Here is a 24401-nt window from a genome sequence, read left to right as displayed (position 1 = left end):
AAATCTTCTTTAATGTAGCGATTGGATGAAGAGGTTTCATGTATCACTGTCTTTAATGTACGCACTCAGAATTAAAAATTGATTTAAGGTGTGTTTAAAAACAAGAGCAAAATGAGGCGAACAACCAGAGCTAATAAACCCCTTAGCGGTTACGTTGGGTGTGCCCCAGGGCTCTGTCCTGGGGTCCAAACCTCTTCATCATTATACCCCCCTACTCTCACCACTCTCCTCCCAGACTTTGGAACGCTTTTCCATTTCTAGAGTTTTCTATTCTTGTTCAATTTCCAGTTAAATCTTCCCTCTGACTGCCATTATTGTCTTTCATTTATTATTTATACATTTTATTGGCTTTTATATCCATTTTATTTTGGGTATTCTGTATATGTATGTTGCTTTTTATGTATTGTTAAGTGTTTTCCCAGTTTCTTGAAAAAGCCCTTGTCAATAAAATAGAATATTATTTGTATCCTGTTGTTTTTATATGCACAAGTCAGTTATTAACCAGAACATTTATCTTTCTCCAGTGCACCGCTAAGAGAGTGAAATAATCCCCCAAATGAGCCAGTGGGAAATCGATAAGAGATCCAAAGTTGTTTATTAAAATCAGAGAGGATACAAAGACTACAAAATACAGAAAGATACATAACAACACAAAATAGCAGCTTTGGTAGTTCATTCTCAAAATATTAAAAAAAATATTTACAAAGAAATACAACTTTTATTTACATAAAGGAAAATTAAATATATATTTATAAAACAATTTACACAAACGTGAAGTTTTTCTTCCTTTTTGCTTCAGATTTTCACATTTGTGGAACAAACCAGCGCACGTACGAACGCACGGTTGCTCAGACTCTTTGGTACAAACGATGATAGAATGATTTAATGTTTTTCCTTCATGTGGCTTTCCATATTGGAAAGTAGAATTATTGTGGTTTGGAAAAACCTTTATTTATTTTCCCTTCATTTTATGGGAATGAGCGGAAAAATGTTTGTCCTCTAGATATAATTCCTTATAACTTGTAAAACAAAAGTAACCCTTGTGGGAACATATAAAAAAAAGTGTGGGAACAAATGATAACCCTGTTTATAGAAAAGATGAGGCCTTTCAGAGACAAGACCCGGAAAGAAAAATGTAAGGAAATATTCTCGGAACTAATATAATGATCCCTTGTTTGAACAGTAAATCCAAATTATGTGAAGTCAAACATAATGACAAATTGAATTAGCTATAGGGCCTGAGTGTGATGGAATATGTGGGAATAAAGTTGAGAAGGCGAAGGGTTATAGGGTGTGAGATAGGACAAACCTCCAGGGAATAATTTGAACTATATTTTTTGGCCGGAGATCAAAGGAAAACCTAAAGATACCTTGAAGGAAACACAGATAAAATTCACACAATTATTGTGTGGAATAGATGTGTGGGAAAAGTGGAGAACCTGCACAGCTTGAGGGGGAAAGTCAAATAAAAAGATAACTTGTGGTGACAAGAGTCGTAGATACAGTGCAATATTTGTCCACCGGGTAAAGAAGGCTGTTTGAAACAAGTGTGAGGCTATTTGAGTGGAAGCCAATATTTAAATAATCATTACAATCCAACAAGTAGTTATAAAAACTCCTGGGTGAATCAGGAAAATTAAAACTGGTTCGGTAACAAGTCTTTACACAGTTGTGGGAGTAAAATGTGTTGACAACAATAAATATCACACAGGAGTCTTGGAAGCTGAATAAATAAACCTCAAGGCTGCTTTTGTCCTTAAATATATTACCAGAAGAAGCATAAAGCTAATCTGATGCACACATATTCAGATCTATAAGACCCATAAAAAGAGCATTTATCAAAAAAATACAGTATATATATATAGTCTACTGACCACATGGGACCCGCCAGGGGCCAGACTTTCCTCCAAACTGGAGTCATCTAACAGTGGATTCTCTTGTACAATGCACAAGATGATAAGGGCTCTTTACACTTGTTCATTTCAAAGCTGTAGCTCAGCTACACCCCCCCCCCCAACCCCCCATGATGAATCAGCCTCAACCCTGTTACTAAACACATACAAACACTTTCAATGTAATTCTTTAAAGGCAGAGTAAACGAGTGAGAGAAGGATTTCAACGGGTCTGTTAAAAAACTTTTTTTTTTGGTGAAAAGTGAAGGCAATTTTAGGCAACATATCAAGACGCTCCAGGAAAACATCCTTTATGATTTAAAGCGGCACTAGGTAAGGTAAGGCACTTTTGTTTTTGGCACCCCCTGTTGACCAGTCCAGCACCGTTTTAGCAGTTTGCATGTTGTGTGAATCAGGGGTCCCCAGCGTTTTTTTTTTGCATGTCGGAATTAAACTAGACCAAACCCCCCCCCCCCCCAACCCCCAAAAAACATTATATTAAAATTATATACGAATGAAATATACATCTCACCATAACGCTGACTCAGCAGCAAATCCCTTAACATAATGGTCCCGAATAGAGTTTTTGTTTTACAAATTTTCCCTATTTTACAGGCTTTCTTTCCCCGCAAACTTCACTAAAGCGAACATTCCAACATGTCAAGAGTCCCATAATAATACTACTTCAGAGAAAATCTAAGATAAGAAAGCTTTTAGACAGTAGTAATCAATAGAACAGGAATTATATTTTCTTTCTTGTTTAGCCTGGTAAAAGATGGTGCACAGGCCGGGTTTGGGGACAAAAGATTCAAATGATGCTTTTGTTTGGTTGGTTTACGGTTTTGTGTCCTCAGTACTTAGGCCATTTTGGAAATGAATGCAATTGCCAGACTAGATTTGTGTTCACAGGCAACGTTTCGTGGTGAAAAGTGCCTTTGAATCAATAGCAATTATAACACATTTATGGAATGTGACGTAGTGCTGCTTTAAGGCGGGATTATGTTCGTAAGGATTTGAATAGAAAAACTGCTCAACAATTAAAACACATTTCTAAAAAAAAAAGTGTAAACAACACGTGTGAACCACTTACAAAAATAAAAGTATAAAAATCTAATTCCATCCAAAAGAATTGGCGATTATTAGGAAAGTGTCTTTTCAAGTATCATCCAGGAGAAACTAGAGTTGTTGTTTGCATGGCTTCAGAAATTCTGAACAAGTCGACGTGAATGTGCTCAAGACTCGGGTGACTTAAAAGAAGTTTTGAGAGGAGCGACAGTTCCGAAATCCATGGCAGAGATTAAGAAAAAAAAATCCTCCAGATTGGCCATGATCCAGAACAACCCCCACCCCTCCATCCTCGAGAGGTCTTGGAATTCTCTGGCACCCCATCAGTCTGCGGAGAAACTCCCCCGTGGAGTCATTTATCAGTTCGTCTCCACAGAGGGGTAATGTCTGAACACTTTGTAGATCCACTCGGAGTAAAAAGCCACGTTCACAAACAGCGCCGGTCGCGACGAGGCGCACTTAGTCCTTTGTATGCTCACACCGATGATGACTCTTCGCTCATGCTCTTGACACACCAGCGGACCCCCGTAGTCTCTCTGCAGGGAGGAGGAAACCATTTGGTGAGTCTGGGTGAAGGCGTTGGACCAACTTATTCATTTCCTAAAATGTTTCAGCAAGTGACCTTCGTAGGTGATGATAGTATAAAGATTATATTCATTGATCTGAAAACATCCTTTCAAAAACCACCACAAACCAATGACACACTCACAACCCCAACATAGAAATACACCATAACACAACCCAACACATAAACACGGCCCACTCAAACACAGAAACATACATATACTACCCCAACACATAGACAAACAGACACACACAAGCCTAAACCAAAAACCTGAACCACCCTCAACAAAGAATCATACATATACAACCCCAACACATAGACAAACACACACACACACACCACCCCAACCTAAAAACACAACCCACTCCAACAAAGAATCATACATATACAACCCAAACACATGGACAAACACACACACCACCCAAACCCAGAAACACAACCCACAGAAACAGAGAAATATAAATATACAACCCCGACACATAGAGGAACATACACACCACCCCAACCCAGAAACAAACACCACTCATCCATGGAAACATACATATAAAACCTCAAAACATAGACACACACACACACATGCCAACCCAATCCAGAAACATAAACCATCCTAAAACAGGAACATACATATGCAACCCCACTACATAGACACATACCACATCAACCCAAAAACATGACCCACCCCAGCACAGAAACACAAATATACAACCTCAACACATACACACACAACATCCCAACCCAGAAACACAAACCACCCAAACACAAAAACATATATATAGAACCCCAACATGTAGAGGAATACACACACCACCCCAACCCAGAAACACAAACCACCCCAACATAGAAACATACATATATAACCCCAACACATAGAGGAATACACACACCACCCCAACCCAGAAACACAAACCACCCCAACACAGAAACATACATATACAACCCCAACACATAGACACACACCACCCCAACACAGAAACACATAGCACTCCAACACATTTACCTACACACCATTCCAGGAAACATAAAAAAGCCACTAGCCAAACACAGAAACAAAAAACCATCCCAACACAAAAAGCACACAGATACTACTGCAACACAGAAACACACAGAGACCACCACAGAACATTAACACACACACCTACACAACACCACCACACAATAAAAAGATACACAGACCACCCCATCACATATAAATGCCCACATAACAAAAACACAGAAACAGAAAGACACAACACACCAACAAAGAGACACACACAACCCTATTTCACAACGCCACAGTTAAATATACTCACGTCACACACTCCTTCTCCTCTGTTCCCTCCTGCACAGATTCTACTTTCTCCTGCATCTCCTTTAATGAGTGAACACATGTGGTTGTCCACCATGGGCATGTTCACCTTGTTGAGCACCTCGTCCTGTCCAGTACCTGTACACAGAAGGTTTGATCAGTCAGCTGTGAACATTAACTGTATCTGTGTCCATTTAACTCAGTACTTTTGGTCTCTCCCCATCCATACATGGTGCAGTTGGTGCCTTCTGGGATGTGACATTCCCCGACTGGAAGATGAACCGTGGAGGCTCCCTGAGACACTGGAGCAGGACTGGAGGAGAGACAGAAGCAACACTGGTTTGTAAATCATCGCTGCAGGAACAGTAGCTATTTGCTATTAATAGACGTCAGATCATTAAATGGTTGAATTTAACATTTAAAATGTGTTTTTTTTTTTACTTTTGGTTTATTGATATCCTGTTTTTAGTTAAGTATTGAATTATTTATTTATTTATTTATTTTTCACAATATATTTATTGATTGATGTATCAAGTAAAATACAAAGTTCACAATTAGCGATCATTTTTTCAATTTTTTGCACAAAAAAAACAGAATAGTAAAGAAATGGGTTTTAATAACAGTACAAATAAATAGGTTAAAAAAATAAAAAACAAAAATAAAATAAAAAAATGATGAAAATAAAAATACAATCAACGCAGTGGAATATGAAACATATGCGGAAAACCATGGACTTGTGGAAATAATACAACTTACAGAGTAGGTACACCAGAATTGCAGATTGACAGGCTGGTGTATTTTTTTAAATACGTTTTTTTTATAAAAGTTAAAGTTGATAATTGAAATGTTGAAATTGTTTTTATTTTTATTTTTTATAATTGATTTTAAACAATCCATTTTTTTTCCAAGTTTTTTTTTAAGACAGTTAATATTATAAACCCAATTATTAAAAAGGAAATATTCTAGAATATATATATATTTTTATTCCTGAGCCTTTTAAATTAAATATATAATTGATGGTATAATAATGTCATCCGACAATACAGGATTTTTTTAAAAGAAAGAATTTAAATTAGAATTTAGATGATCGGTTTTACAATATGCATTTCAAATGCAAAAAAATGATGCATCTAAAAACAAATCCAACACTTTAATGAAAAAAGTTTCAACATTTGAAATGCTGAATTTAACCATATTCTGACGTCACCGATATCCTTCCATAGCAGTGACTTGTACATCATAGCCTTATAGGTCAAAACGAAACCTCTTACTCTGCTAGTTTGAGCATCACCAGGTTGGAGCCCTCGGGGCCACAGATCAGGCGTGAGATCTGCAGACTGGGATAACTGGAGGAGTTGCTGAGGTAACGTAAACCCACTTGAACGCTGTACTCCCTGAGGTCAGGGATGCTGAGGAGCACAAGAAGAACCGTTGGAGAAATCGGTCGTTGGGCGATTTGAAAGTGCGATCATTAATTACCAGGAAGTGAAACACTGCTGGTCAGTCAGTACCCAGTCGTCTCGGATCAAAGAGCCTCCACACAGATGAACCTTCCTGAGAACATGTGATGGGGAAGATAAACAACCGAGATTCATCTACTTCATTGAGCGCCGACCTACTCTCTCTGGATGCTGACGACCCAGCTGCCGTCATCCCCTCGAACCTGATGCCCTCCAACGATCCTTGTGTGTATGTGCACGAAGCACGAGATCTTTGGTCTGGTTTGATCTAGAACCCCGACAAATGTAATCAACACTTCCATCAAACACTTCTACGATCTGAACTTTCATCTTGTTTAAACTTGTTGCAGTTTGAAACATTTGTGGACCTCATTCTAGTGTATCTTTTTTTAATAATTCAATTTATTAAAACCTCTTGAAACACAATAATAGGAACCGCATCAAAGACACATCTCACTACTTGGATCTAAAACTCAAGTAAACAAATGTTATCAAAGACAAAAATCTACTTTCTTCTGGGAAGAAATCAAGTTCTTGGAAGGATGGGATATTTCTCAGGAGGAACAGATCTGTCATATAGTCAGACACGTTTGTCTAGTTTTCCAGGTACTGTAGCTCATTTAAATGCAAGGAAAACTCAAGTGTAAATCAAAGTGATTGAAAGTGTTGATATGATCAAAGTAAAAACGTTTTTTGATCGTTGAACAGTTTTTCCTTTAATTTAGATCTTTAGACTTAATATACTTTTTTACTATATATACAAAACAAGTTTTGAAAAAGCATGAGGAAAACTACTGTGACATTTTTTTTTAAAGCACTTGGAGAGTGCAGACCTCCGCCAAGCAGCTCATTTAGACCTAAATTATGACTTCCCCTGAAAGTTGCTTCTGATCTGATCTATTTAATCGTAGCATTTTTAGCATCATTTATATCGGACAGCAGGTGGCAGTGGTTTTCCAAAACACAGTAGTTGTAGTACCCAATAGAAACCTAATGTTATAAACCTTTTCTAACAATGAAACTGTAAATTGATTATGAACTTCTCCAGATAGTTTGATAATAGAACGATTCATTCCAGCTTCACTAGTAACATTGTAAATATCATAATTCACTTACAGGTTGTTGTCGGAGTCACTCCTGTAGTTTCATCTAAAAAAAACAAAAAACAGCAGTTTTTAATATCAGGCAATCTACAATTGAAAATTTATGAAATGAATATCATTGTAATTATATTTTAAATAATGCAAAATGGCTTAAAACATGTTTCTATTGGGCTAAATTGTACGTGTGTGAGACAATGTACATCCATTTTCTTTTTAACGTTTAAATGACCTCTTAATACAGTAATGTCAGATGTAGTACAAATACGGTACCCTACTAGTAAACTCACATTAGAGTAGAGGAAAAAATATTTCAAAGATTAAAATATATAATATATTTTATAAACTATATGTCACACTGGATTATAATGTGCACTGTCAATGAATGGTCTATTTTCAAAATCTTTTCACATATAAAGCACATTTGGTGTCGTTTTTTTTGGGGGGGGGGGGAATTCAATGCTTTGAAGTGCGCCGTATAATCCAATTGTTTTTTTTAAATGTGACTGAAACACTCAAACATGTTTAAACAACTCTACAGCTCTGTCATTGAAATAAAGCCAAAAGACATGTTTCGTTTTAAAAGCATTTGCTTTTGGACGGTAAAGTAAAATATGCTTAACAAAAGTCTCTTTGATAACCCAGAGGGTTTTACTTACTGTTTGGTGCTGGAGTGACTGCAGTTGTTTCACCTGAAAGAGGCAAAATAAATCAATGAATGAGAGAAAAGGTTAAAAAAAAAAGAATATACAGTACATTCATTTTTGTGTGCAACTTTATCTATAAAATACTTCATCAACTGACTCATGTGTGACACATACTGGTTCAAGCATCAACAGATGCCGGAACATCACGAGAAACACAAACCTCAGTGTTGCGATGTCAACGTGCCGCTACTGTGTTCACTTATGTGATGGTGAAAGTTCAATTCAACACACATTATGTCATAACAAGAGCAACATGCCTTCTGAAACAATTAACCAGGTGGACTCGTGTATCAAAACGCACAGAATACCGAACTGTCAGCAAGTTCCTTGCTGCACATTCCTCACATTCTTATCCTCGGCCCGGCCTGCTACAGCGCCGAACACATCTGTGTTGGCACTAGACGAGCCCGGATCAAACAGTCAGACGGCAGGAGGATTGTGGAGCATTCGCAACGCTCATGAGATAGAAGTGTTCTGGAATATTCTATACTCTTTAGGTAGAAGCCACTCACAGTGCCGCAGTTTGCAGTAGTCCCAGGCCAAGCGGGAGTTTGGATCGGTGTAACACCAAGGACCGTGTTTATCCCTGTCTGGATTCCGGCAATAGTTCTTCTCCAGTCCTACATGGGACACTGTAGAGTGAGTATCCTCACTGTAACACACAGATCTCAGGGTTTATTGGTCAGGTCGGGCCGAAAATAGACAAACAAACAAAATGCAATTTAATGAAACATGTTTCTATTGTGTCTAGTTCATTTCCTGCACCCCGAACATTCAAAAAAGGAAACGACACAAATTATATTTTAAATGATCAAATCTGTTGAAAGCTGTATGTATTATACAACAGGTATTTTAATGTCATGTTTAATACAAATCTTCACTTTGTCGTTTTTAAAAAATCATAAATCCGACAATTTCTACACGTACTGAAAGTCACACATAGAATTAACATCTTATATTAATTCAAAAGTTTCATTATCTAACATCGTCATTAAACAATGATGTCCTTGATACTATATTGTATTTCATTTTAACATAAAATCAAAATCTCAATCAATGATTTATGACCTTGTTGGAGCCAAAAACACAAGCATGCAAAAATTAAACACAACTTTTTAGTAAGAAAACACACTTCTTTGAACTGCAATGTGAATTTGCCAGACTCAACATGAGTTTGTTTATGTTGGCCAATGAGTCATTGGCTTAAAATAAAAGTAAATGTATTGTAATTGTAAGACTTATTAAGACACCAGTAAGAAATGACATTTTCAACGTCAACATGATGTTATTTAAAAAAGAAAGGGGTTCATTAAGCATCATCCTACCACGCTGTAACATCTATTTGAAATAGAAACTGAAACCTTTTTTCAACTGTAGGGTAAACAGGTCATGTGTGTTTTAAATAAAGTGCCTTGTTCTAGACCAGGGCTCTGAAACTCAACTGGTCCGGGGGCCAACAAAGGTCCATTTTTTGTTGAGACTGGGCCACAGACTGGGAGGAATTCCATTTGTTCCGTACTTATTTAATCCAAATTTGATTTATATTTTGTGGATTTGTGCTTGATTTCACTGTGAATTTCTGCAGTTTTTGTCATTAAAATAAATCTATTCCATCTTAACTATATAATCAAATCTATAAAATTTATATAAAAGTTTTTTCAGTATACTTGAACGATCTGAGATTGTACAAACATTAGATTAGATTGTACATTGCCCACATTCCGTGATTTTGAAACCCTGTTTTAGTTGATTTAGAAAAAAAAGCGATTTAGAAAATGGCACCGGTGTCATTGAATGACATGCAAACATCTCCTTGAAGGTCTGACTTGGACTTTCCTACATGCAGTCTTTGCTTTGGCTCCATGAGTCACTACAGAGCCCCTTAGAAGGAAAGACAGTTAAGCGAACAGTGCTCATGGGAGTTTGAAAGTATGCACGCAAAGCATTCAGCCTGGCTCAGACCACCAGGAGCCACATCCTCTACAGAAAGATTCGGTTGCTCTCAACGATTTGTAGGAGTTCACATTTAATCTTCGACAAAACAGGCTCAACTCGGCTCCGTGTGAGTTTCATATGATCCTCTCGGACGTCCGCATCATCCCTGCGAAGCAATTACTGTGACGGAATCTGGGTTAACTCACAGAGGAATAAGTGATGGGCAACAATTTGTAAGGAGTTAAGATAATATCGCTTCCCAGGAGGATGTTAAACAAGCTGGAACGTTCAGCAGTTTTTTTTTTCTTCCATCTGCAACAACCCTTGACCTTGAGCGAGGTAGACTCCCTGGCTGCGCTGTGCACGAGGATGCTGATTGGCTTTGATATACTTTGCTCAGAAAGCACTTCCTGGGGTCAGGGGTGAGTTCTGGAACATGTCCGCCTGCCTGTACCATTTTTTGGCTTTTAAAATTCCTGTAAATTAACTTATTCCAACAGGCCTGACTCAGAGGGTGAAGCAATGCTTCCATCAGGATGGGTCACTCGGAGAGCACGCGAAGATTTCCGCCTGTCAGTTAGATGAATAGAAACTGGGCCAGGTACTGACCCCTTCAGAAAACCCCTATTCTTCTTTCTTCTGTCCCGGGGGGGAACGCTTGTTCACAAGGCAACAAAATATATGTCGTCAACAAACGAAGATGTTACTTGTTTCAGTTGAGTCGATGCGTGACAAGACGGCGTTGAGAACTTTTCTTATCCAAAATTAAGCTCTGCCAAACATCTACTTGAGAATGCTCGAATGATGGATATGATCATCAATCTTTTTTCGAGGAGTCCAACACGGATTTGACTAACATACTTTCTGTATTTTATAGCTGCAATCATACATAAAACACTTAGGTGGAGGTGAAGAAGAGAGTGCAGCCAGGGTGGAATGGGTGGAGGCGACTGTCTGATCAGTGACAGAGGAATAGCAGAGAGAGCAGGGCCCCTAAGGGGCCACATAACAGTTACGGGTTCTAGGAAGTAAGAAAAAAAAGAGATAAAAAGGGAAGAGTAACTAGTTATTATTTTTTATTATAAAGGCCCCAACTGTGGGAAAAATAAAGCTATAGCCCAGATCTTCAATCGTATATAATTATGTTATTTATTATTTATATACAATTAACAAAAATATAAATTAACTTTAGTTATATTCAGGAAAAAGAAAAAGAAAAATATTAGTAATTAAAAAAAGATGATGCAATTATAGGTGTATGAAGGTAATATCTGTTTGTATTTATGATGTATTAAAACAATTAAATAAATATATGGAATAAACCTACTTAAATGAAAGAATAACTTAACCTCTATATGAATACAAAACTACATGCATCAATATTGCAAAACACAATTAACCAATTACCTTTTTGTTACGATTTGACTTTACTGAGTTGACTTGTACTGTATGAATCATTAGGGTCGATGCAATCAGAAAATATTTTTAGTTTAATTCAGCGATCTTCGAAACTCAGAATAAGCGGTTTGATTGACAGTTGGCTCCAATTAAATACTTTGGCACGCCAACTTAATGGGCGGACCTTATGACAAAGAAACCGGCCCATTGGTTTATTTTCTTTCTAGTAGTTTCCAATAAAGCCGGATCTCACAAACATTGGTTTCATGGATCACTAAAATGTTCTTACATTAATGGAATAAATTCAAGCCAAAGTTTTCCATCAGCGACGAATAAGTGAATTAATGACGCATGAAGCCGGAAAAATCTCTTAGTTTAGTATTAGAACAAGTTAGATGTCATCAGAATGGCTTTCCTGTTCATCAGAAGTGTGATGGATGATAGATTGAAATCTGCCTATTAAATCGTTGTATTGAGCCCCCCCCTCAAAGGGTTAGTTCATCCAAAATTCAAACTTCACTAATTTTCTACTCACCCTCATGTCGACAAAGGGTTGGGATTATTTTCAGAGTAATCTGTTTCTTTTTAGAGTTATAGGCAAAAATGTGTGTTCATTTTAGTGTAGGGACTGGAGCTGTGTTTGCACTCTGGAAGTGCTTGCGATATTACGTACTTTCGGAATACTTCCTGTTTATGTGGCTTGCTAATGTTTAAACTTCTGCCACAAATGATCTTTAAAGACTTGTTTATTTTTTCTTCTAATCAATTATTCTCGTCAAGGCTTCAATACAAGATGGACGTTACATACGAACAGAATGGAGGTACATTTGACCTTTTAAGTATATATTTTATTGAGTATTGTTTTGATTGTTTAAGCACTTTGTGACCCTGGTCTGGAAAAGCGCTTTATAAATATAATTTACTAACTTACTTAGAATCATATGGATGTTTTTAAGTGTCTTTTTGGAGGAAGTTTGTCCCGGGGTGCTTAGTCGCCACATTAAAATAAACACACATTTTTGTCTATAACTCTAAAAAGGAACAGATTACTCCGAAAATAACCCCAACCCTTAGTCGACATGAGGTTGAGTAGAAGAATGAGTGAAGTTTGAATTTTGGGTGAACGATCACTTTAAAAGTTAGAAGTGTCATCGAGAGTGATTAACAAGCCAAGAATGGAAATGAACGTATCAGACGAGCAGCTCAAGTGGAAATATTTCAAGATAAACGCAGGGTTACCAAAGGATTTACACGCAGAAACCTCATAAAGATAATGGACAGCTGATCCCGGCAGAGATCATATACGTGAAGTTTAGGATTGAGAAGTAGATGCGTAAATGACTTTCCTACCTGTTTATGTGTCTTGACCAGTTTGCACATGGAACCCCTGATCTGGTTACAGCCAACGTGCCTCGATACAGCTCTCCTTTGCCCTCATAACACTCTAACAGAAGGAGAAGAATCATTCAAAACTGAACACTCATCCACATTTTCAACATGAAACATAGAGCAGAGGGCTTTCCTGTCAAGCGCCCCCTTGTAAGAAGCATTAAACATTTGAAGTTATCATGATCCTTAACAGAACAAGAAAAAAAAAGTTAGGATCCCAGAGTTACGGGCTGCTTTTTGGCACGCACGCTCTTCAGAAATGCAAAGCAGAGAAACATGGGAATTGACAGCCTACTCCATTTCCAAAGTCTGGTATTTCTGTTCTTCCGAGAAATGGAATTCATTGGGCAGCAGGCTTTCAAGCAAGCCCGTCCTCTGGGACCAATACACAGTGTCTGTGTGACTGCACTTTGTTTAAGAGAACAAAGGGAAACGGGAATGACAAGGAAATTGCCAAGTCATTTTAAGCGATTAGCCAGCATTTGAAGTTTGGCACAGGATAATTTGTAAGTGTTCTTGAGCAACATTTCAATGCTCAACCCAAAAGAAGTACATGAGCCAAAGAAATGTCAATGATCATCACCGCTCAAAGGTTGAACGACAATAAATAATGCAGATAGTTTTGAGCTGCTTTCATATCATGAAGATAACAAACACAATCTTGTTTGAAATTGCGGACTCAACAGTCGGGGAGAAGACAACCTAAAGTCTACTGCATGACTCAACGATAGATACTCCGCCTTAACCCTTGTGTTGTCTCTGGGTCAAGGTGACCCGTAGGCCAGACAACAAATGTGTTTGAGGTATCCCTTGTGTTGTCAAGGTGAACGACCTCCCTGGCTTCCATAAATACATATGCAGAGGTTGTTCACCTTGAACCAGAGACAACACAAGGGATACCACAAAAACATTTATTTTCAAGCCTTCTGAGGGTTAAGGATATAGTGATTTTATTTTTATTTTCGCGGAGGGAAACTTAAGGGGGAAACACCCCAAAGTTCCTTTTGATTAATGCCTATAAATCCATTTTTTTCCCCAAATACATTTTAAATAGAAAAAAGACACAAATGAATTGTGTAGAAAAAAGACCAAACATGTTTATATCCTATTAATAGAATCAAACACAGAAGAAGCAAGATCTACCTCCAGAAAATCTGTCATGATTATAACTTGTTTTTAACATATGTGAATGAATTTGGATGGACGTTTTAGGTAGATTTAAAAGTAATAGTATGTATATGTATGTACTGTATACAAGGCATTAACATGAAGCTTGACTATTTATAAAAAATGACATAAAAAAGAATTGTTATTGGCCATTTGACATTTTTCCAAGTTTCCTATGTAGGTTTGCTGTCATTGCCTTGTTCAAATCTATGTCATGACGTTAACTTTTTTTCCCATGAGTCAGCACAATAGTTTGAAAACAACAACAAAAGAAACAGGTTTGCATGTGTCTTACTATATGCAAACCTTTGGTGTGAAGATGCAGCCGACTAATAATACATTTTTTTGGTGTGGCCCAGTTGTTAAACAAAGCTAACCCAATAGGATAAGAAGTCTTGTGCATGTGTGTAAGGATTTCATGAACATGATGGAGGACTTTTACATTTACCCAGTTTCTGTCTGGCCTCGGCGTCACACCTGGGGATGTGGGTGCAGTTGGCAATCCTCTGTTTCGGGTCGTTGGTGAAGCACCAGGGGCTATCGGCACCGTCGGGGTTACGGCAGTAATTCTCCCTCAGGTCTCTGTTGCAAACACGTCCATCAAATGTCGGTCGTTGAACAAGTTGAGGCGACAGCGGACCGACTGAGGCGTCGGAAGGAGAGCGACATGACTCACTTGCATTTGAAGTAGTGAGGAAGGTAGGAATGGTAATGAGGGAACTGGGAGTCCCAGCGCTGACATATCACACCCTCGGGAGTGACACTCATGGTTCCTCTGTAGTCCTGGCCCTTCGCCACAATACAGGATCTTGACGTGACGTTGACTTTCGTGGCTTCGGAGGACTCCAGCTCTATAGGAACAACAGACACCGTGAGGAAGGACAGAGGAGCTGGACTAACCGGGAGGGAGGGCGGGAGAGAAAGGACATATTAATCCCTAGAGGAATGTGTCATGGTGAACCTGAAGACAGTTGATCAAACACAGTAACGGGGCCTGTTCTTCTCAACTGCGATGACAAGAGTCTTGTGTATTCACAACAGTCCCAGATTCATCCACAACAAGTTACCCAACTGCTGACATCATCACTTTTCTAGGAAGGTATTTTGGAATAAATATTTGCCTTCAAATTAAACAAAAAAAAAATCATTTCATACCAGCCAGACCAATGATATCACTGGCAGACTAGTTCGACTGGGTCGACCTACTCGGACGGAAGACTATTCCAAACATGTTCAGGTGGAATTCTTTATTTTTGTAGAGGGAGAGCTAAAGCTGGGATCGAAGAAGTGCATTCTCCCTCTGGTCTACTGTCTCTGTTTCTTTATCTCTTGACGAATGAGAGGATGAAGGAGGAAGAAAGGCTTAAAAAGAGGGATTCTTTGGCTCGATGCAACACATGCCAGTGTCTGTGTGTGCCGTGTAATACAGGTCACTGGTTTTTATCTTTCTGAGGGCAGACATCGAGGGATACACACATCTGGACAAATGCACATCTTCCTGACATCATCATAAATCATTGGACTTTTACTGTAGAGTGCATGTGTGCGTTTGACAGAGACGGAGAGACAGCGTCTTAAATTTACAAGCTGACTTCCGTTTTCAAGAGGAAAATGGCAAATATTTAATGATTTATTTAGGATAAAGGTCAAGCAGTAGAAAACCATTTTTAGATTTGAAAAAAAGGTTTACCATGATGATCTTCGACATCATGAAGTTCTTGTTCAACATTGCACAAGATTTTGAGTGAAATATGGATTTATAATGGTCGATATTTCTTGTATGATTTATATTTAAATTAAATGTATGTAAAATGTAATTTAATCCAGGAATTTGTGTATGTATTATTCCAATGTTTCTTACGTGTTTTTTAAGTTCCGAGTTTAAGAGACTCCATATTTCTCTGGCTGATGTGACCTATTAGGAAATGTATTGCCCACCCCTAGTCTAGGGTAGTCTTTGCTTTCTTCAAACTTCCATTTTTTACCATATAACTTAGCTAAACCTTAACTCTTTATAAGAACCTCCAAAAACTACCCTGTGTGGACATTGAGGTGTACCCTTCAGTCCAATGGGACACCCCCAAAAAACAGGTTTCCAAGCAGGAAAAGGTTCTTTCAGACTTCCTACTTCTTTCAACCTACATTAAATGTGAAAGCCTCTGCTTAATAGCTCATTTTCACCAAGTTTGGTTAGACATTTTCCTATATAAAAACAAATTCATTTATAGTTGTTGAAATTAAATATTTATTTTCAGTGGTTGCCAGAGTGTTGCTCAGAATTGCCTCAGATCCAAAAACAAGTTGATTTTTCCAACCTATTATCGGGGTCATAATAGCACCTTTCCTAAATACCCAAAAAGGCAACACAGTTGTCCTTTGAACTCGACTGGACAAGCCTGAAAACGACACCTCACACACACAAGTAGCCCCACCACAACAGTGACAGAAGATAAGACAAGTTTTTTTTTTTTTTTTTAAGCAGCATCTGTACTGTTCAAAAGTATCTGTTTGATGAATGATTTTGATCCTTGAGTCCTTAAAAATCATGACTGTATCCAGATGTTAATCCAGAACACCATCAAAATGCAATCATCTATTTCTTGGACCATTATCAACATCCATAACATTTTGGTTATTTGGCTATATCTGCTTAAGTAAAATATGGTTTTTATTTGCTTCATTGTTGGTTATCCATAACTGTGTTTCTCAAACTTTTTTAACCAACCAAAACTCTAGACAACCCACTAGATAAACATACAGACAAAGCAGATATCCTGACTGGAATTTATGAGAGACAAACGTGAGTTTCCTTCTCCGTTTCTATACATGTTTACCTATTATAGTAGTTAAGCTTGAAAAGCTAAGCTCACACAAATATGTAGCTTAATTGGTCAGAATGGGTAACTCTTTGGCATCGGTTTAACCAAAAAACTTCTAAAGTAAAATCCATAAACTTAACTTTAAAGCACAATCTTGATTTTTACTACTCCTTTGGCTGGGCCTGATCCTCCAGTCGATCAAATATCCTTCAAACTCATCATCACCTTTTTTTTCTCCACTAAGCGACTTTCCAGACAAGCAGATCTAGGACGTTGGACCAGAGCGTATAGAGGACATTTTCTACGATAATAGCACGAAAATAGGTTTAAACTAGGAAGAAACTTAAACATTAAATAAAAAACGGTCAACAACATGAAAACTAGTACAGAGTCATTTAAAGTCATAAATCTCTCTGTCGTCTGTAAGCCAGCTGTCCGAGGTAAAGCCATTCCAGCCGTTCCGATTACCAGGATACGATGAGGTCAATTCGCAAATACTTCATCGGCAGCTCAACGAAATTTATATTCTATAGATTTGTGCCAGTTCAGTCACTCTAATGACCAGTTTCTTTAAACCCTCTCCTTCTGTTTTTGATGATGCAACTGGAATTTTCGGCGCTGGCTTTGGAAACTTGAGGAAGTCAAAATAAGTCAATCTTACCCCAACAGATTGAAAATGCTGACACATGTGAAAACAGTCAAATGAATCACTTTTTAAGTGGATGCTAGCATAACATAATAGCGCTGGAATGCTCAACTGTGGTACAATTTGATTTACTGTAAGTATGCCCTTAGTGACTTTAGGATCTGTTGTGTGATTTGAAATGAATCTTAAGGACAACTTAATGACCCCTAAACAACCTGTATTATGATCTGAAAACAGGCTGTTTTCTCCTGGCTTTACCATAGCAAGAGTCTGTTTAAAGCCGGCTTTCAAAAAACGACCTTGATGGTTTAGATGTTCTGAAACCGTGCACCACATGAAACGTCCAACGGGGTAAACAAAAGTCTTGTGAGACTCTGCAGGGGAGAGAAGGAAGCGATTACTGAGCTCACAACAACTACCACAAAACCACAGAGTCAAGCCTTTTCCAGACCCCTTCACACCTCTTTACCCCCAAAACCACAAACTGCCACAGCAGGTTTAAACTGCGGTTTCCTAAATATCGCACACTAAGAAGGGGGACTTTAAAAGCCATTCGTCATCAGTGTAGCAACATAAATGTTGTGTAACAATCAGGAAATACTGTACAACTCAGCAATACACGCTGTAAGTCTGGTCTAAGGTCTATCTAATTTGGACGTTTTAAAGCTGACTCGGCATGAATAATGTGATTATTCTACAAAAAAAAATGTTGCTCATACAGTGAATCAATACTTATGACTTTGCTTGATTTTTTATGTATTCCAAGCAGAAAAAAAACAACCATTTATTGTAGCAAAGGCACCAGATTAATGAACTAAAAATAATAATCTTATTATGATACACTTTTTTCTATTCCACTTACTGCTTTTGGAGCTGGTTATTAATTCCTCATCTAGGCAGGAAATATTATTTCTAGATTATAGCTTATTTTAAGACAGCCAGCTAAGTGATCTGAACACATTTTACTAATAATAATAGGCAGTATTCTACGAGATATTATATAGTATTTATACCTTACATTTTCTGCAAGTGTTGCATTTTACATTGTTTAAAGAGTTTCAACTGTTGCGATACAATACGGGGATAAAGGTAAAACGACTTTCTATGGAATCTTATTAAACATGAATACATACAAGTAATGTCCAAAATGTTTTGATATTATTATAATCAGAAAGAGAAATGTTTAATGCCCGTGTTGTACAGAATAAGAGAATGTAGTACGGCAACACACAAAATAAGCAATTATGGGCCTAATATGGGATTTAAGGTTTCTGATCAAGTCAATAATAGAGGAGGGGTGTCTTACCACACACTGTAACGTTGCAGTACTCCCATTGGGTTTTACGATCCATCGTATAGCACCACGGCCGAAGGCGATTATCCGGGTTACGGCAGTAATTGTCTCTTAAATCTTTATCTCTGTGTCTGAGAGGAAGGGGCGAAAGCATCGTGAGTAATTTGTGTATTCCAACAGTGGAACTCGTATGCTTACTTTTTAGGTTGGAATTTGTGTTTGTGAGGTCTCGCCGAGTCCCATCTCTGACACTCTTTTCCACTCTCTGTATGGTCAACCTTTCCCCGGTAATCCTCGCCATTGCAGGTCATACAAAGCTCTGAAGAAAGAAAGAAACATTCCATTTTTTTGGTAAAAATGAATGAACTATCAGGATGTGTCTTACCCTGAGAACAGTTGGGGATGCCACACTCCTCAGCCCGCACATTCGGGTCTGTTGTGTAGCACCATGGACCACCTGGATCGTTGCTAGGATTCCGACAAAAGTTCTCCCTCAGGTCGTGTGCAGGGTAGCGATCGGGATAGAACCTACAGGGAAGCCGACACACGTTATTGAAAGTGTTAACTGATACTGTGAGCTGTTAAAATACATTTTATGGAGTGCTTGCACCCTTGGCTGCTCCTCTGGTTTATAAAGTAAAGTCTGTTTGTGGGTGTGTGTGTGAGCAGTCGGTGTAACTCTTTAACATCACAGTACAGCGTAGGATGTTGAAGTCCCCAAGCCTCTTTTACTCAGAGCCTTTTGCATGATTTCCTGGCTGGTTCGTACCCTATCGTAGCTCTCATGTGTGAAGGCAGCCAGACACGGTCACAGTGCCATGACTGCCAACAACTCAGAACAATGCTACGAACCACTTGGAGTCGTCCAAGCAGGACTTTTGTTGGCAGCGTTTGATCGCCTTTAAAACTAATTTGTCCCAGTTAACTGAGACGTTGTGAGGGCCCAGAGAGTTTCTACAAGAAATACAACATACTGAATCCATTCAAGAATACTTTTAAGCCACGATGAATTGGATGGATACAGAAGTGTTTTATGTTTTTATTCATTGATTTGTTTTTCATAGTTATTATTGTTCTTTTTTACGTAGTTGTATTCTTTTCTGTTTTAACGCTAAATCTTTTCCACGGTAAATACTTAAACGTATTATTTCAGGCCAATAAGATGATTTCACATCCTGCAAATGGGCTTTTTTTAAGCAGCATTTTTTTTTCATAAGTGAACAAACCTTCAGTTGATAAATTTGCTGTGTCAAAAATTAAAGAGTTAATGTGGAAAAACTTGTTTGTAATATCCTTCTATCTATTACATAAAATGGAACTAAACTCGACTATACAACTGAAGGCAGTTTGATGTGAAGAAAATGTAATGAGAAAGACAGCAAGTAGTTTTAAGGAGTTATCATTTGCTTTGGCTGATACATTTCCAGTTCTGCAAATCTGAGCGCCATCCCTCAGTAATCCACCAACCCATTGGGAGTTACCAACATCGCAGACTCGGTAGCTTACCTAAGCCCCCCGAACCAGGAAGTCAGGTGTGGCTCAGGTGCTCAGACTCAAAGAGGTTGCACAGAAGAATACCACTGGCAACCAAGACCCAAACCAACCAAAACATCTGCCACCAACTGGATGAAAGACGAGCCTCGAGAGCAGAAACACAAGCTACCCCAGAGCTCTGAACTAGGCCCTCCAAATGTTGAAGACCAACAGAGCCAACAATTCCCAACCATCCGCCCCAAACCTAATGTTTCTTTGTATCACCTATCCATAAATTGTGTTGTTTTTTTTAATTTGCTTTCAGCCGAGAATAAATCTAACAATGTCTTGACCAAAACAATACTTGTGATGGGATATGAATAACTGGATAAACACAAAGCAAATCAGACAAGAAGGACCAAATTAACAGCTCAAGTATCATGAGACAGAGAAGGTTTTTGTCTGCTATGTATTCTTTGCAAATTAGACTGAACTGGAGATCATCACCACAGGCTGAGCAGTGATACGCAAACAAAAACAAGCATGTTTATATGTGTTTTGAAGGAATTTAGGAATCCAGGAAGGGTGGGACGAGCTGAACATAAAAATGCTGGTTACCTAAAGATACTTTGCCTGGATGAGGATATAGATACAATTTCATTTGGACCACACAGGTAAGTTTTTTCAAAGGGAATGAAGAATAACAAGTATAAGGTGAGTGAGACTCACAGAAGGATATATACATGTTTCAACAGGCCCAGAATTAGAGTAAATGTAAAGATTAAAAAAAGCATATAGAGGTAAATATTGTAATAAAATATATTTATATTAAAAAACGTAATATGTTTAACACTAACTGAAGTATGTATAGGTTTTTTCAGTAATTGGCTCATATGTTTCAAATGTAGTCACAAACAGTCATTCATTCATTCATTTTCTACTGCATTCCCTGATAGGCACTTCAGGGCCCTGTTTTACACTGATCTAACTTCTCTCCTAGGCTGTCCCTTTCCCCCTCTCCTTCCCAGCTCAACCGAAATCTGGTTCTGCTCTGTAAACTGACCTTTTTCCTCACCAAATGCTTGCTCATTGTGATTTAATGAATTTGGACTATAGATAGATTTTGATGAATAATACTGGGCGAAACAAAAACTGCAACTTAGATATGAATGAGCCACTTGGTGAAGACCCACTTTTCAGGTTCATGGAGTTCTATTACCACTGTTTTTTCTGACTCTGTTCTTCTAACAAATGTGTCGCACCGGACTGAATGGTAAGTTATCAGGGAATCAAACCAAGGACGATTTAACTTTTTATTCTTGTTTTAAATTTTACACAACAATCAGTGGACCAGCCCTTCTATCCAGCATGTGTTATGTATGCATTGGTTGTCATAAATCAGCATCAGTTTATTTAGATGGAAATACCCTGGCATATCATAACACAAGTTCTTTGTCAAGTGAAAATTATTTGTTGACTGGATTTAAATAAAACAGGAAAAAAAACAGGAAACACTGTCCGCCTATTCAAACAGGACACTATCCAGTCCAGTGTATTCACACCTTTTTTTCAATCTGGACTTTATTAAGCAGCCATGAGTCAGTGGACTGACTCAAACTTATATAACAACAAAGAAAGAGAGACAAAAGAAGATATTTCAAAGTATCTGGCATAGAAAAAAGGGAGGTCACTTAATTGCTGTCTTACTACAATATCTTGTATTGACAAACAGAATTACAAGGTTCAAGTTCGAGAGCCTCCATGTACTGCAAGTCTATAAAAGATTGCAGCATGGGAGCAAGTTAGCTGTAATGATGTTGTGCTAACAGATGTTAGCCAGTTATTCATCTTCTTGCCAGCAAGTTTTCCCGTTGGGAGTTCAGGCAGACACGTTGTACACATGCTTCAATTTAGGCAAACCAAACATGTTGACTCAATCTTTTTAATAAAAGTATGACGGAATCTTAACTTGAGGAACTCAAACAGTTCTGAGAGCAGATTGAATAATGCTTATTAAACAATGGATATTTAATGACATTCTCATCAGGTAATCAGTATATGGAGAGTATTTGGCCTACTGTAGACATGTTTGGATAATTAACAACACACAAACAAAGTGGGGATAAATAAAGCTGCCATTCCTTGTTTATATAACAGTTACATTTAACACAAAAACTCTCCATAATGCAAACTATAGTTGGGAAGTCTTTATTTAATTGTTGGTTTTATAGTGTGTTGTGTGTACGAGTTTTCAGAGGATTAGAGAAGCTGATTAGAGAAGTGTGCTTTGTGACAAAATAAAAACAAAAAGCGTTTTAAGAGTTAAAAAACATGTTTAGTATATATGGAATATTTTAAATAATTATCTATATCTAAATGAAAAATTGTAGAAAGAAAATATTAAAAATTAGTTTGAACATTTTCCATGTTTTTAAACAACCCATTTATTATTTTGTTTTTGAGAGCTCATTAAATGTACTGGGCACAAAGGGCATAGGTTTCGTAGAATTCAATTATATTGTTTACTAAGAATACTGATTGAGTCATCTGACATTTTTTCTTTCAAAGCAGCAAAATGCAAGATTGAAGACTTTGTTTCTGGTTCCCCCTAATTTCAGAACAGTGTAACTGCAATGAAGTGGGTCACCCAATGCACTATTTCCACATACGGTAAGGTAAGGTAAGGTAAAACTGTGAATTGGTTTGAATAACGACATAAAAATTCTTGTTGTGTCAGTTTCTGGTTTTATCTTCTTGGTAACATATAGGTCAACTAATGTGAAAACCCAACTCCTGACTCACTCACATGTTTCCAATGTTGAAGACTTCCTCTCTGAAATCTCGGCGAACAAGAGGTTACGAGAGCGCAGTCCATTTTGACGCAATAAATGGCTTCACTCCTCCTCCAGCCAGCTTTGTTTATACAACGTGTCCCTTGGAGGTGGAGACCTCATGGATTGATGACATGCAATGACAAACCCTGATGTTTGACTAGTCAGCAGAGTGAGTGTGGTTATGGTAAACAAGATTTTATCTCCAGAAAAATGAAAAAGTGTTTGTAGCAAGTGTCTCTAGGTAAGTATATAATAGCTAAAGAGTTCTACTACACGAGTTGTGGCATCTCAAAATTAAACCAAATATAACAGAAAATCAAATAAATAATTGAAAAATGTTCTTTGTGTCACTTTAAAAAGAAAACTGGCCATATTTTCCTAAAGGAAGTAAGAACGAGAGCCAGTAAAAAAAAGAGTAGAATGAAGGTTGGATGGCGGTCAGCACAGTAGGAGGATCATTTAAAGAGGTGCCAAGACTGGCAAGCAAAGACTCATAAGTTCCTGATGGTGGTATGAAAATATTTGCAGTTATTTCAGAACGTACAGTACTAGTGATACCATCACCCACAGCATACCACGCCACTCTCACTTGCTTTGGGCTTAACACGGTAAGAACAAGAATTTGAATGTTTAAAACGTTGGCCGATGTCCAGTGGAAACATGTGACGTAGGTCGTGTAGACATTAAAAAGCGATCAGGATAATAGAGGAATGAGGTTGACATCTGCCATCAGTGCTCAACGAAACCCAAGCACAGCCTCGCTAACCCTTCTTGGGGAAATATACATTTCCAGAGCGGATAAATAAATGGCCCATGTTTTTCATTCTTATTAAAGTGCGCAGAAATGTCCTGCCCTCGGACTCTCTCATCAGCACACATCCCTCACATATTTGATTGGAACGGTAAATACAGAAAACAGGTGGAAGCCCCATTCCTGGAAGGAAGCCTCCTGAGAAATCACCCCTGCCTCGCAGTGATCGGTCAAGCATGAAAATAATAGTTACCTGAAACTCAAATGGTGCGCGGGTCATTATGGAGGTAATTCTCACACAGCGGGGGCAAGTCCCATGTTAGCTAGCCCTCGGCGGTCCTAAATCTCCCCACAGCCAAGACCCTTTGACCTCTTGGAAGTTAAAAGTCGCTAACATGCCGCCGCAGTGTTGTCCGACATTATGTTGGCCGTTTGGGAAGGTAACTCACATGCATGTCAAATAAACAATGACAGAGCATTCCTAATGGAAGCAAGCTGCACCTGGGAGAGGAAAACGACATCGAGGGGTAGGAAGAGTATATAGAGCCAACAAAACGTCAGTGTTTGGCAGGACTTGGTACTAAAGTTTTATTTAAGTCTCCTGATGCAAAATGACTAATA

At 38.1% G+C, this 24401-nt stretch overlaps 1 protein-coding gene across 1 annotated transcript in view; it reads right to left on the bottom strand.

The window, feature by feature from the left end:
* Window positions 1-664: 664 nt before the first annotated feature.
* Window positions 665-24401, bottom strand: part of LOC148084031 (hepatocyte growth factor-like) — a 40695-nt gene continuing 16958 nt past the window's right edge. The window contains exons 5-19 of the mRNA XM_087787297.1: window positions 19108-19250; window positions 18921-19041; window positions 18735-18853; window positions 14640-14814; window positions 14412-14545; window positions 12758-12851; window positions 8587-8726; window positions 8027-8059; window positions 7384-7416; window positions 6427-6535; window positions 6287-6361; window positions 6079-6216; window positions 5014-5120; window positions 4812-4945; window positions 665-3493 (exon numbers count right to left, since the gene is read on the bottom strand). Of these exons, the coding sequence (XP_087643423.1) occupies window positions 3317-3493; window positions 4812-4945; window positions 5014-5120; window positions 6079-6216; window positions 6287-6361; window positions 6427-6535; window positions 7384-7416; window positions 8027-8059; window positions 8587-8726; window positions 12758-12851; window positions 14412-14545; window positions 14640-14814; window positions 18735-18853; window positions 18921-19041; window positions 19108-19250 (1732 nt within the window). The 3' untranslated portion in view covers window positions 665-3316. The remainder of the gene's footprint in view (window positions 3494-4811; window positions 4946-5013; window positions 5121-6078; window positions 6217-6286; window positions 6362-6426; window positions 6536-7383; window positions 7417-8026; window positions 8060-8586; window positions 8727-12757; window positions 12852-14411; window positions 14546-14639; window positions 14815-18734; window positions 18854-18920; window positions 19042-19107; window positions 19251-24401) is intronic.

The sequence above is a fragment of the Callionymus lyra genome, chromosome 3 (assembly GCF_982586985.1).
Source record: "Callionymus lyra chromosome 3, fCalLyr1.hap1.1, whole genome shotgun sequence".
NCBI classification, from domain to species: Eukaryota; Metazoa; Chordata; class Actinopteri; order Syngnathiformes; family Callionymidae; genus Callionymus; species Callionymus lyra.
This window is presented reverse-complemented; position numbering and strand designations above follow the sequence as displayed.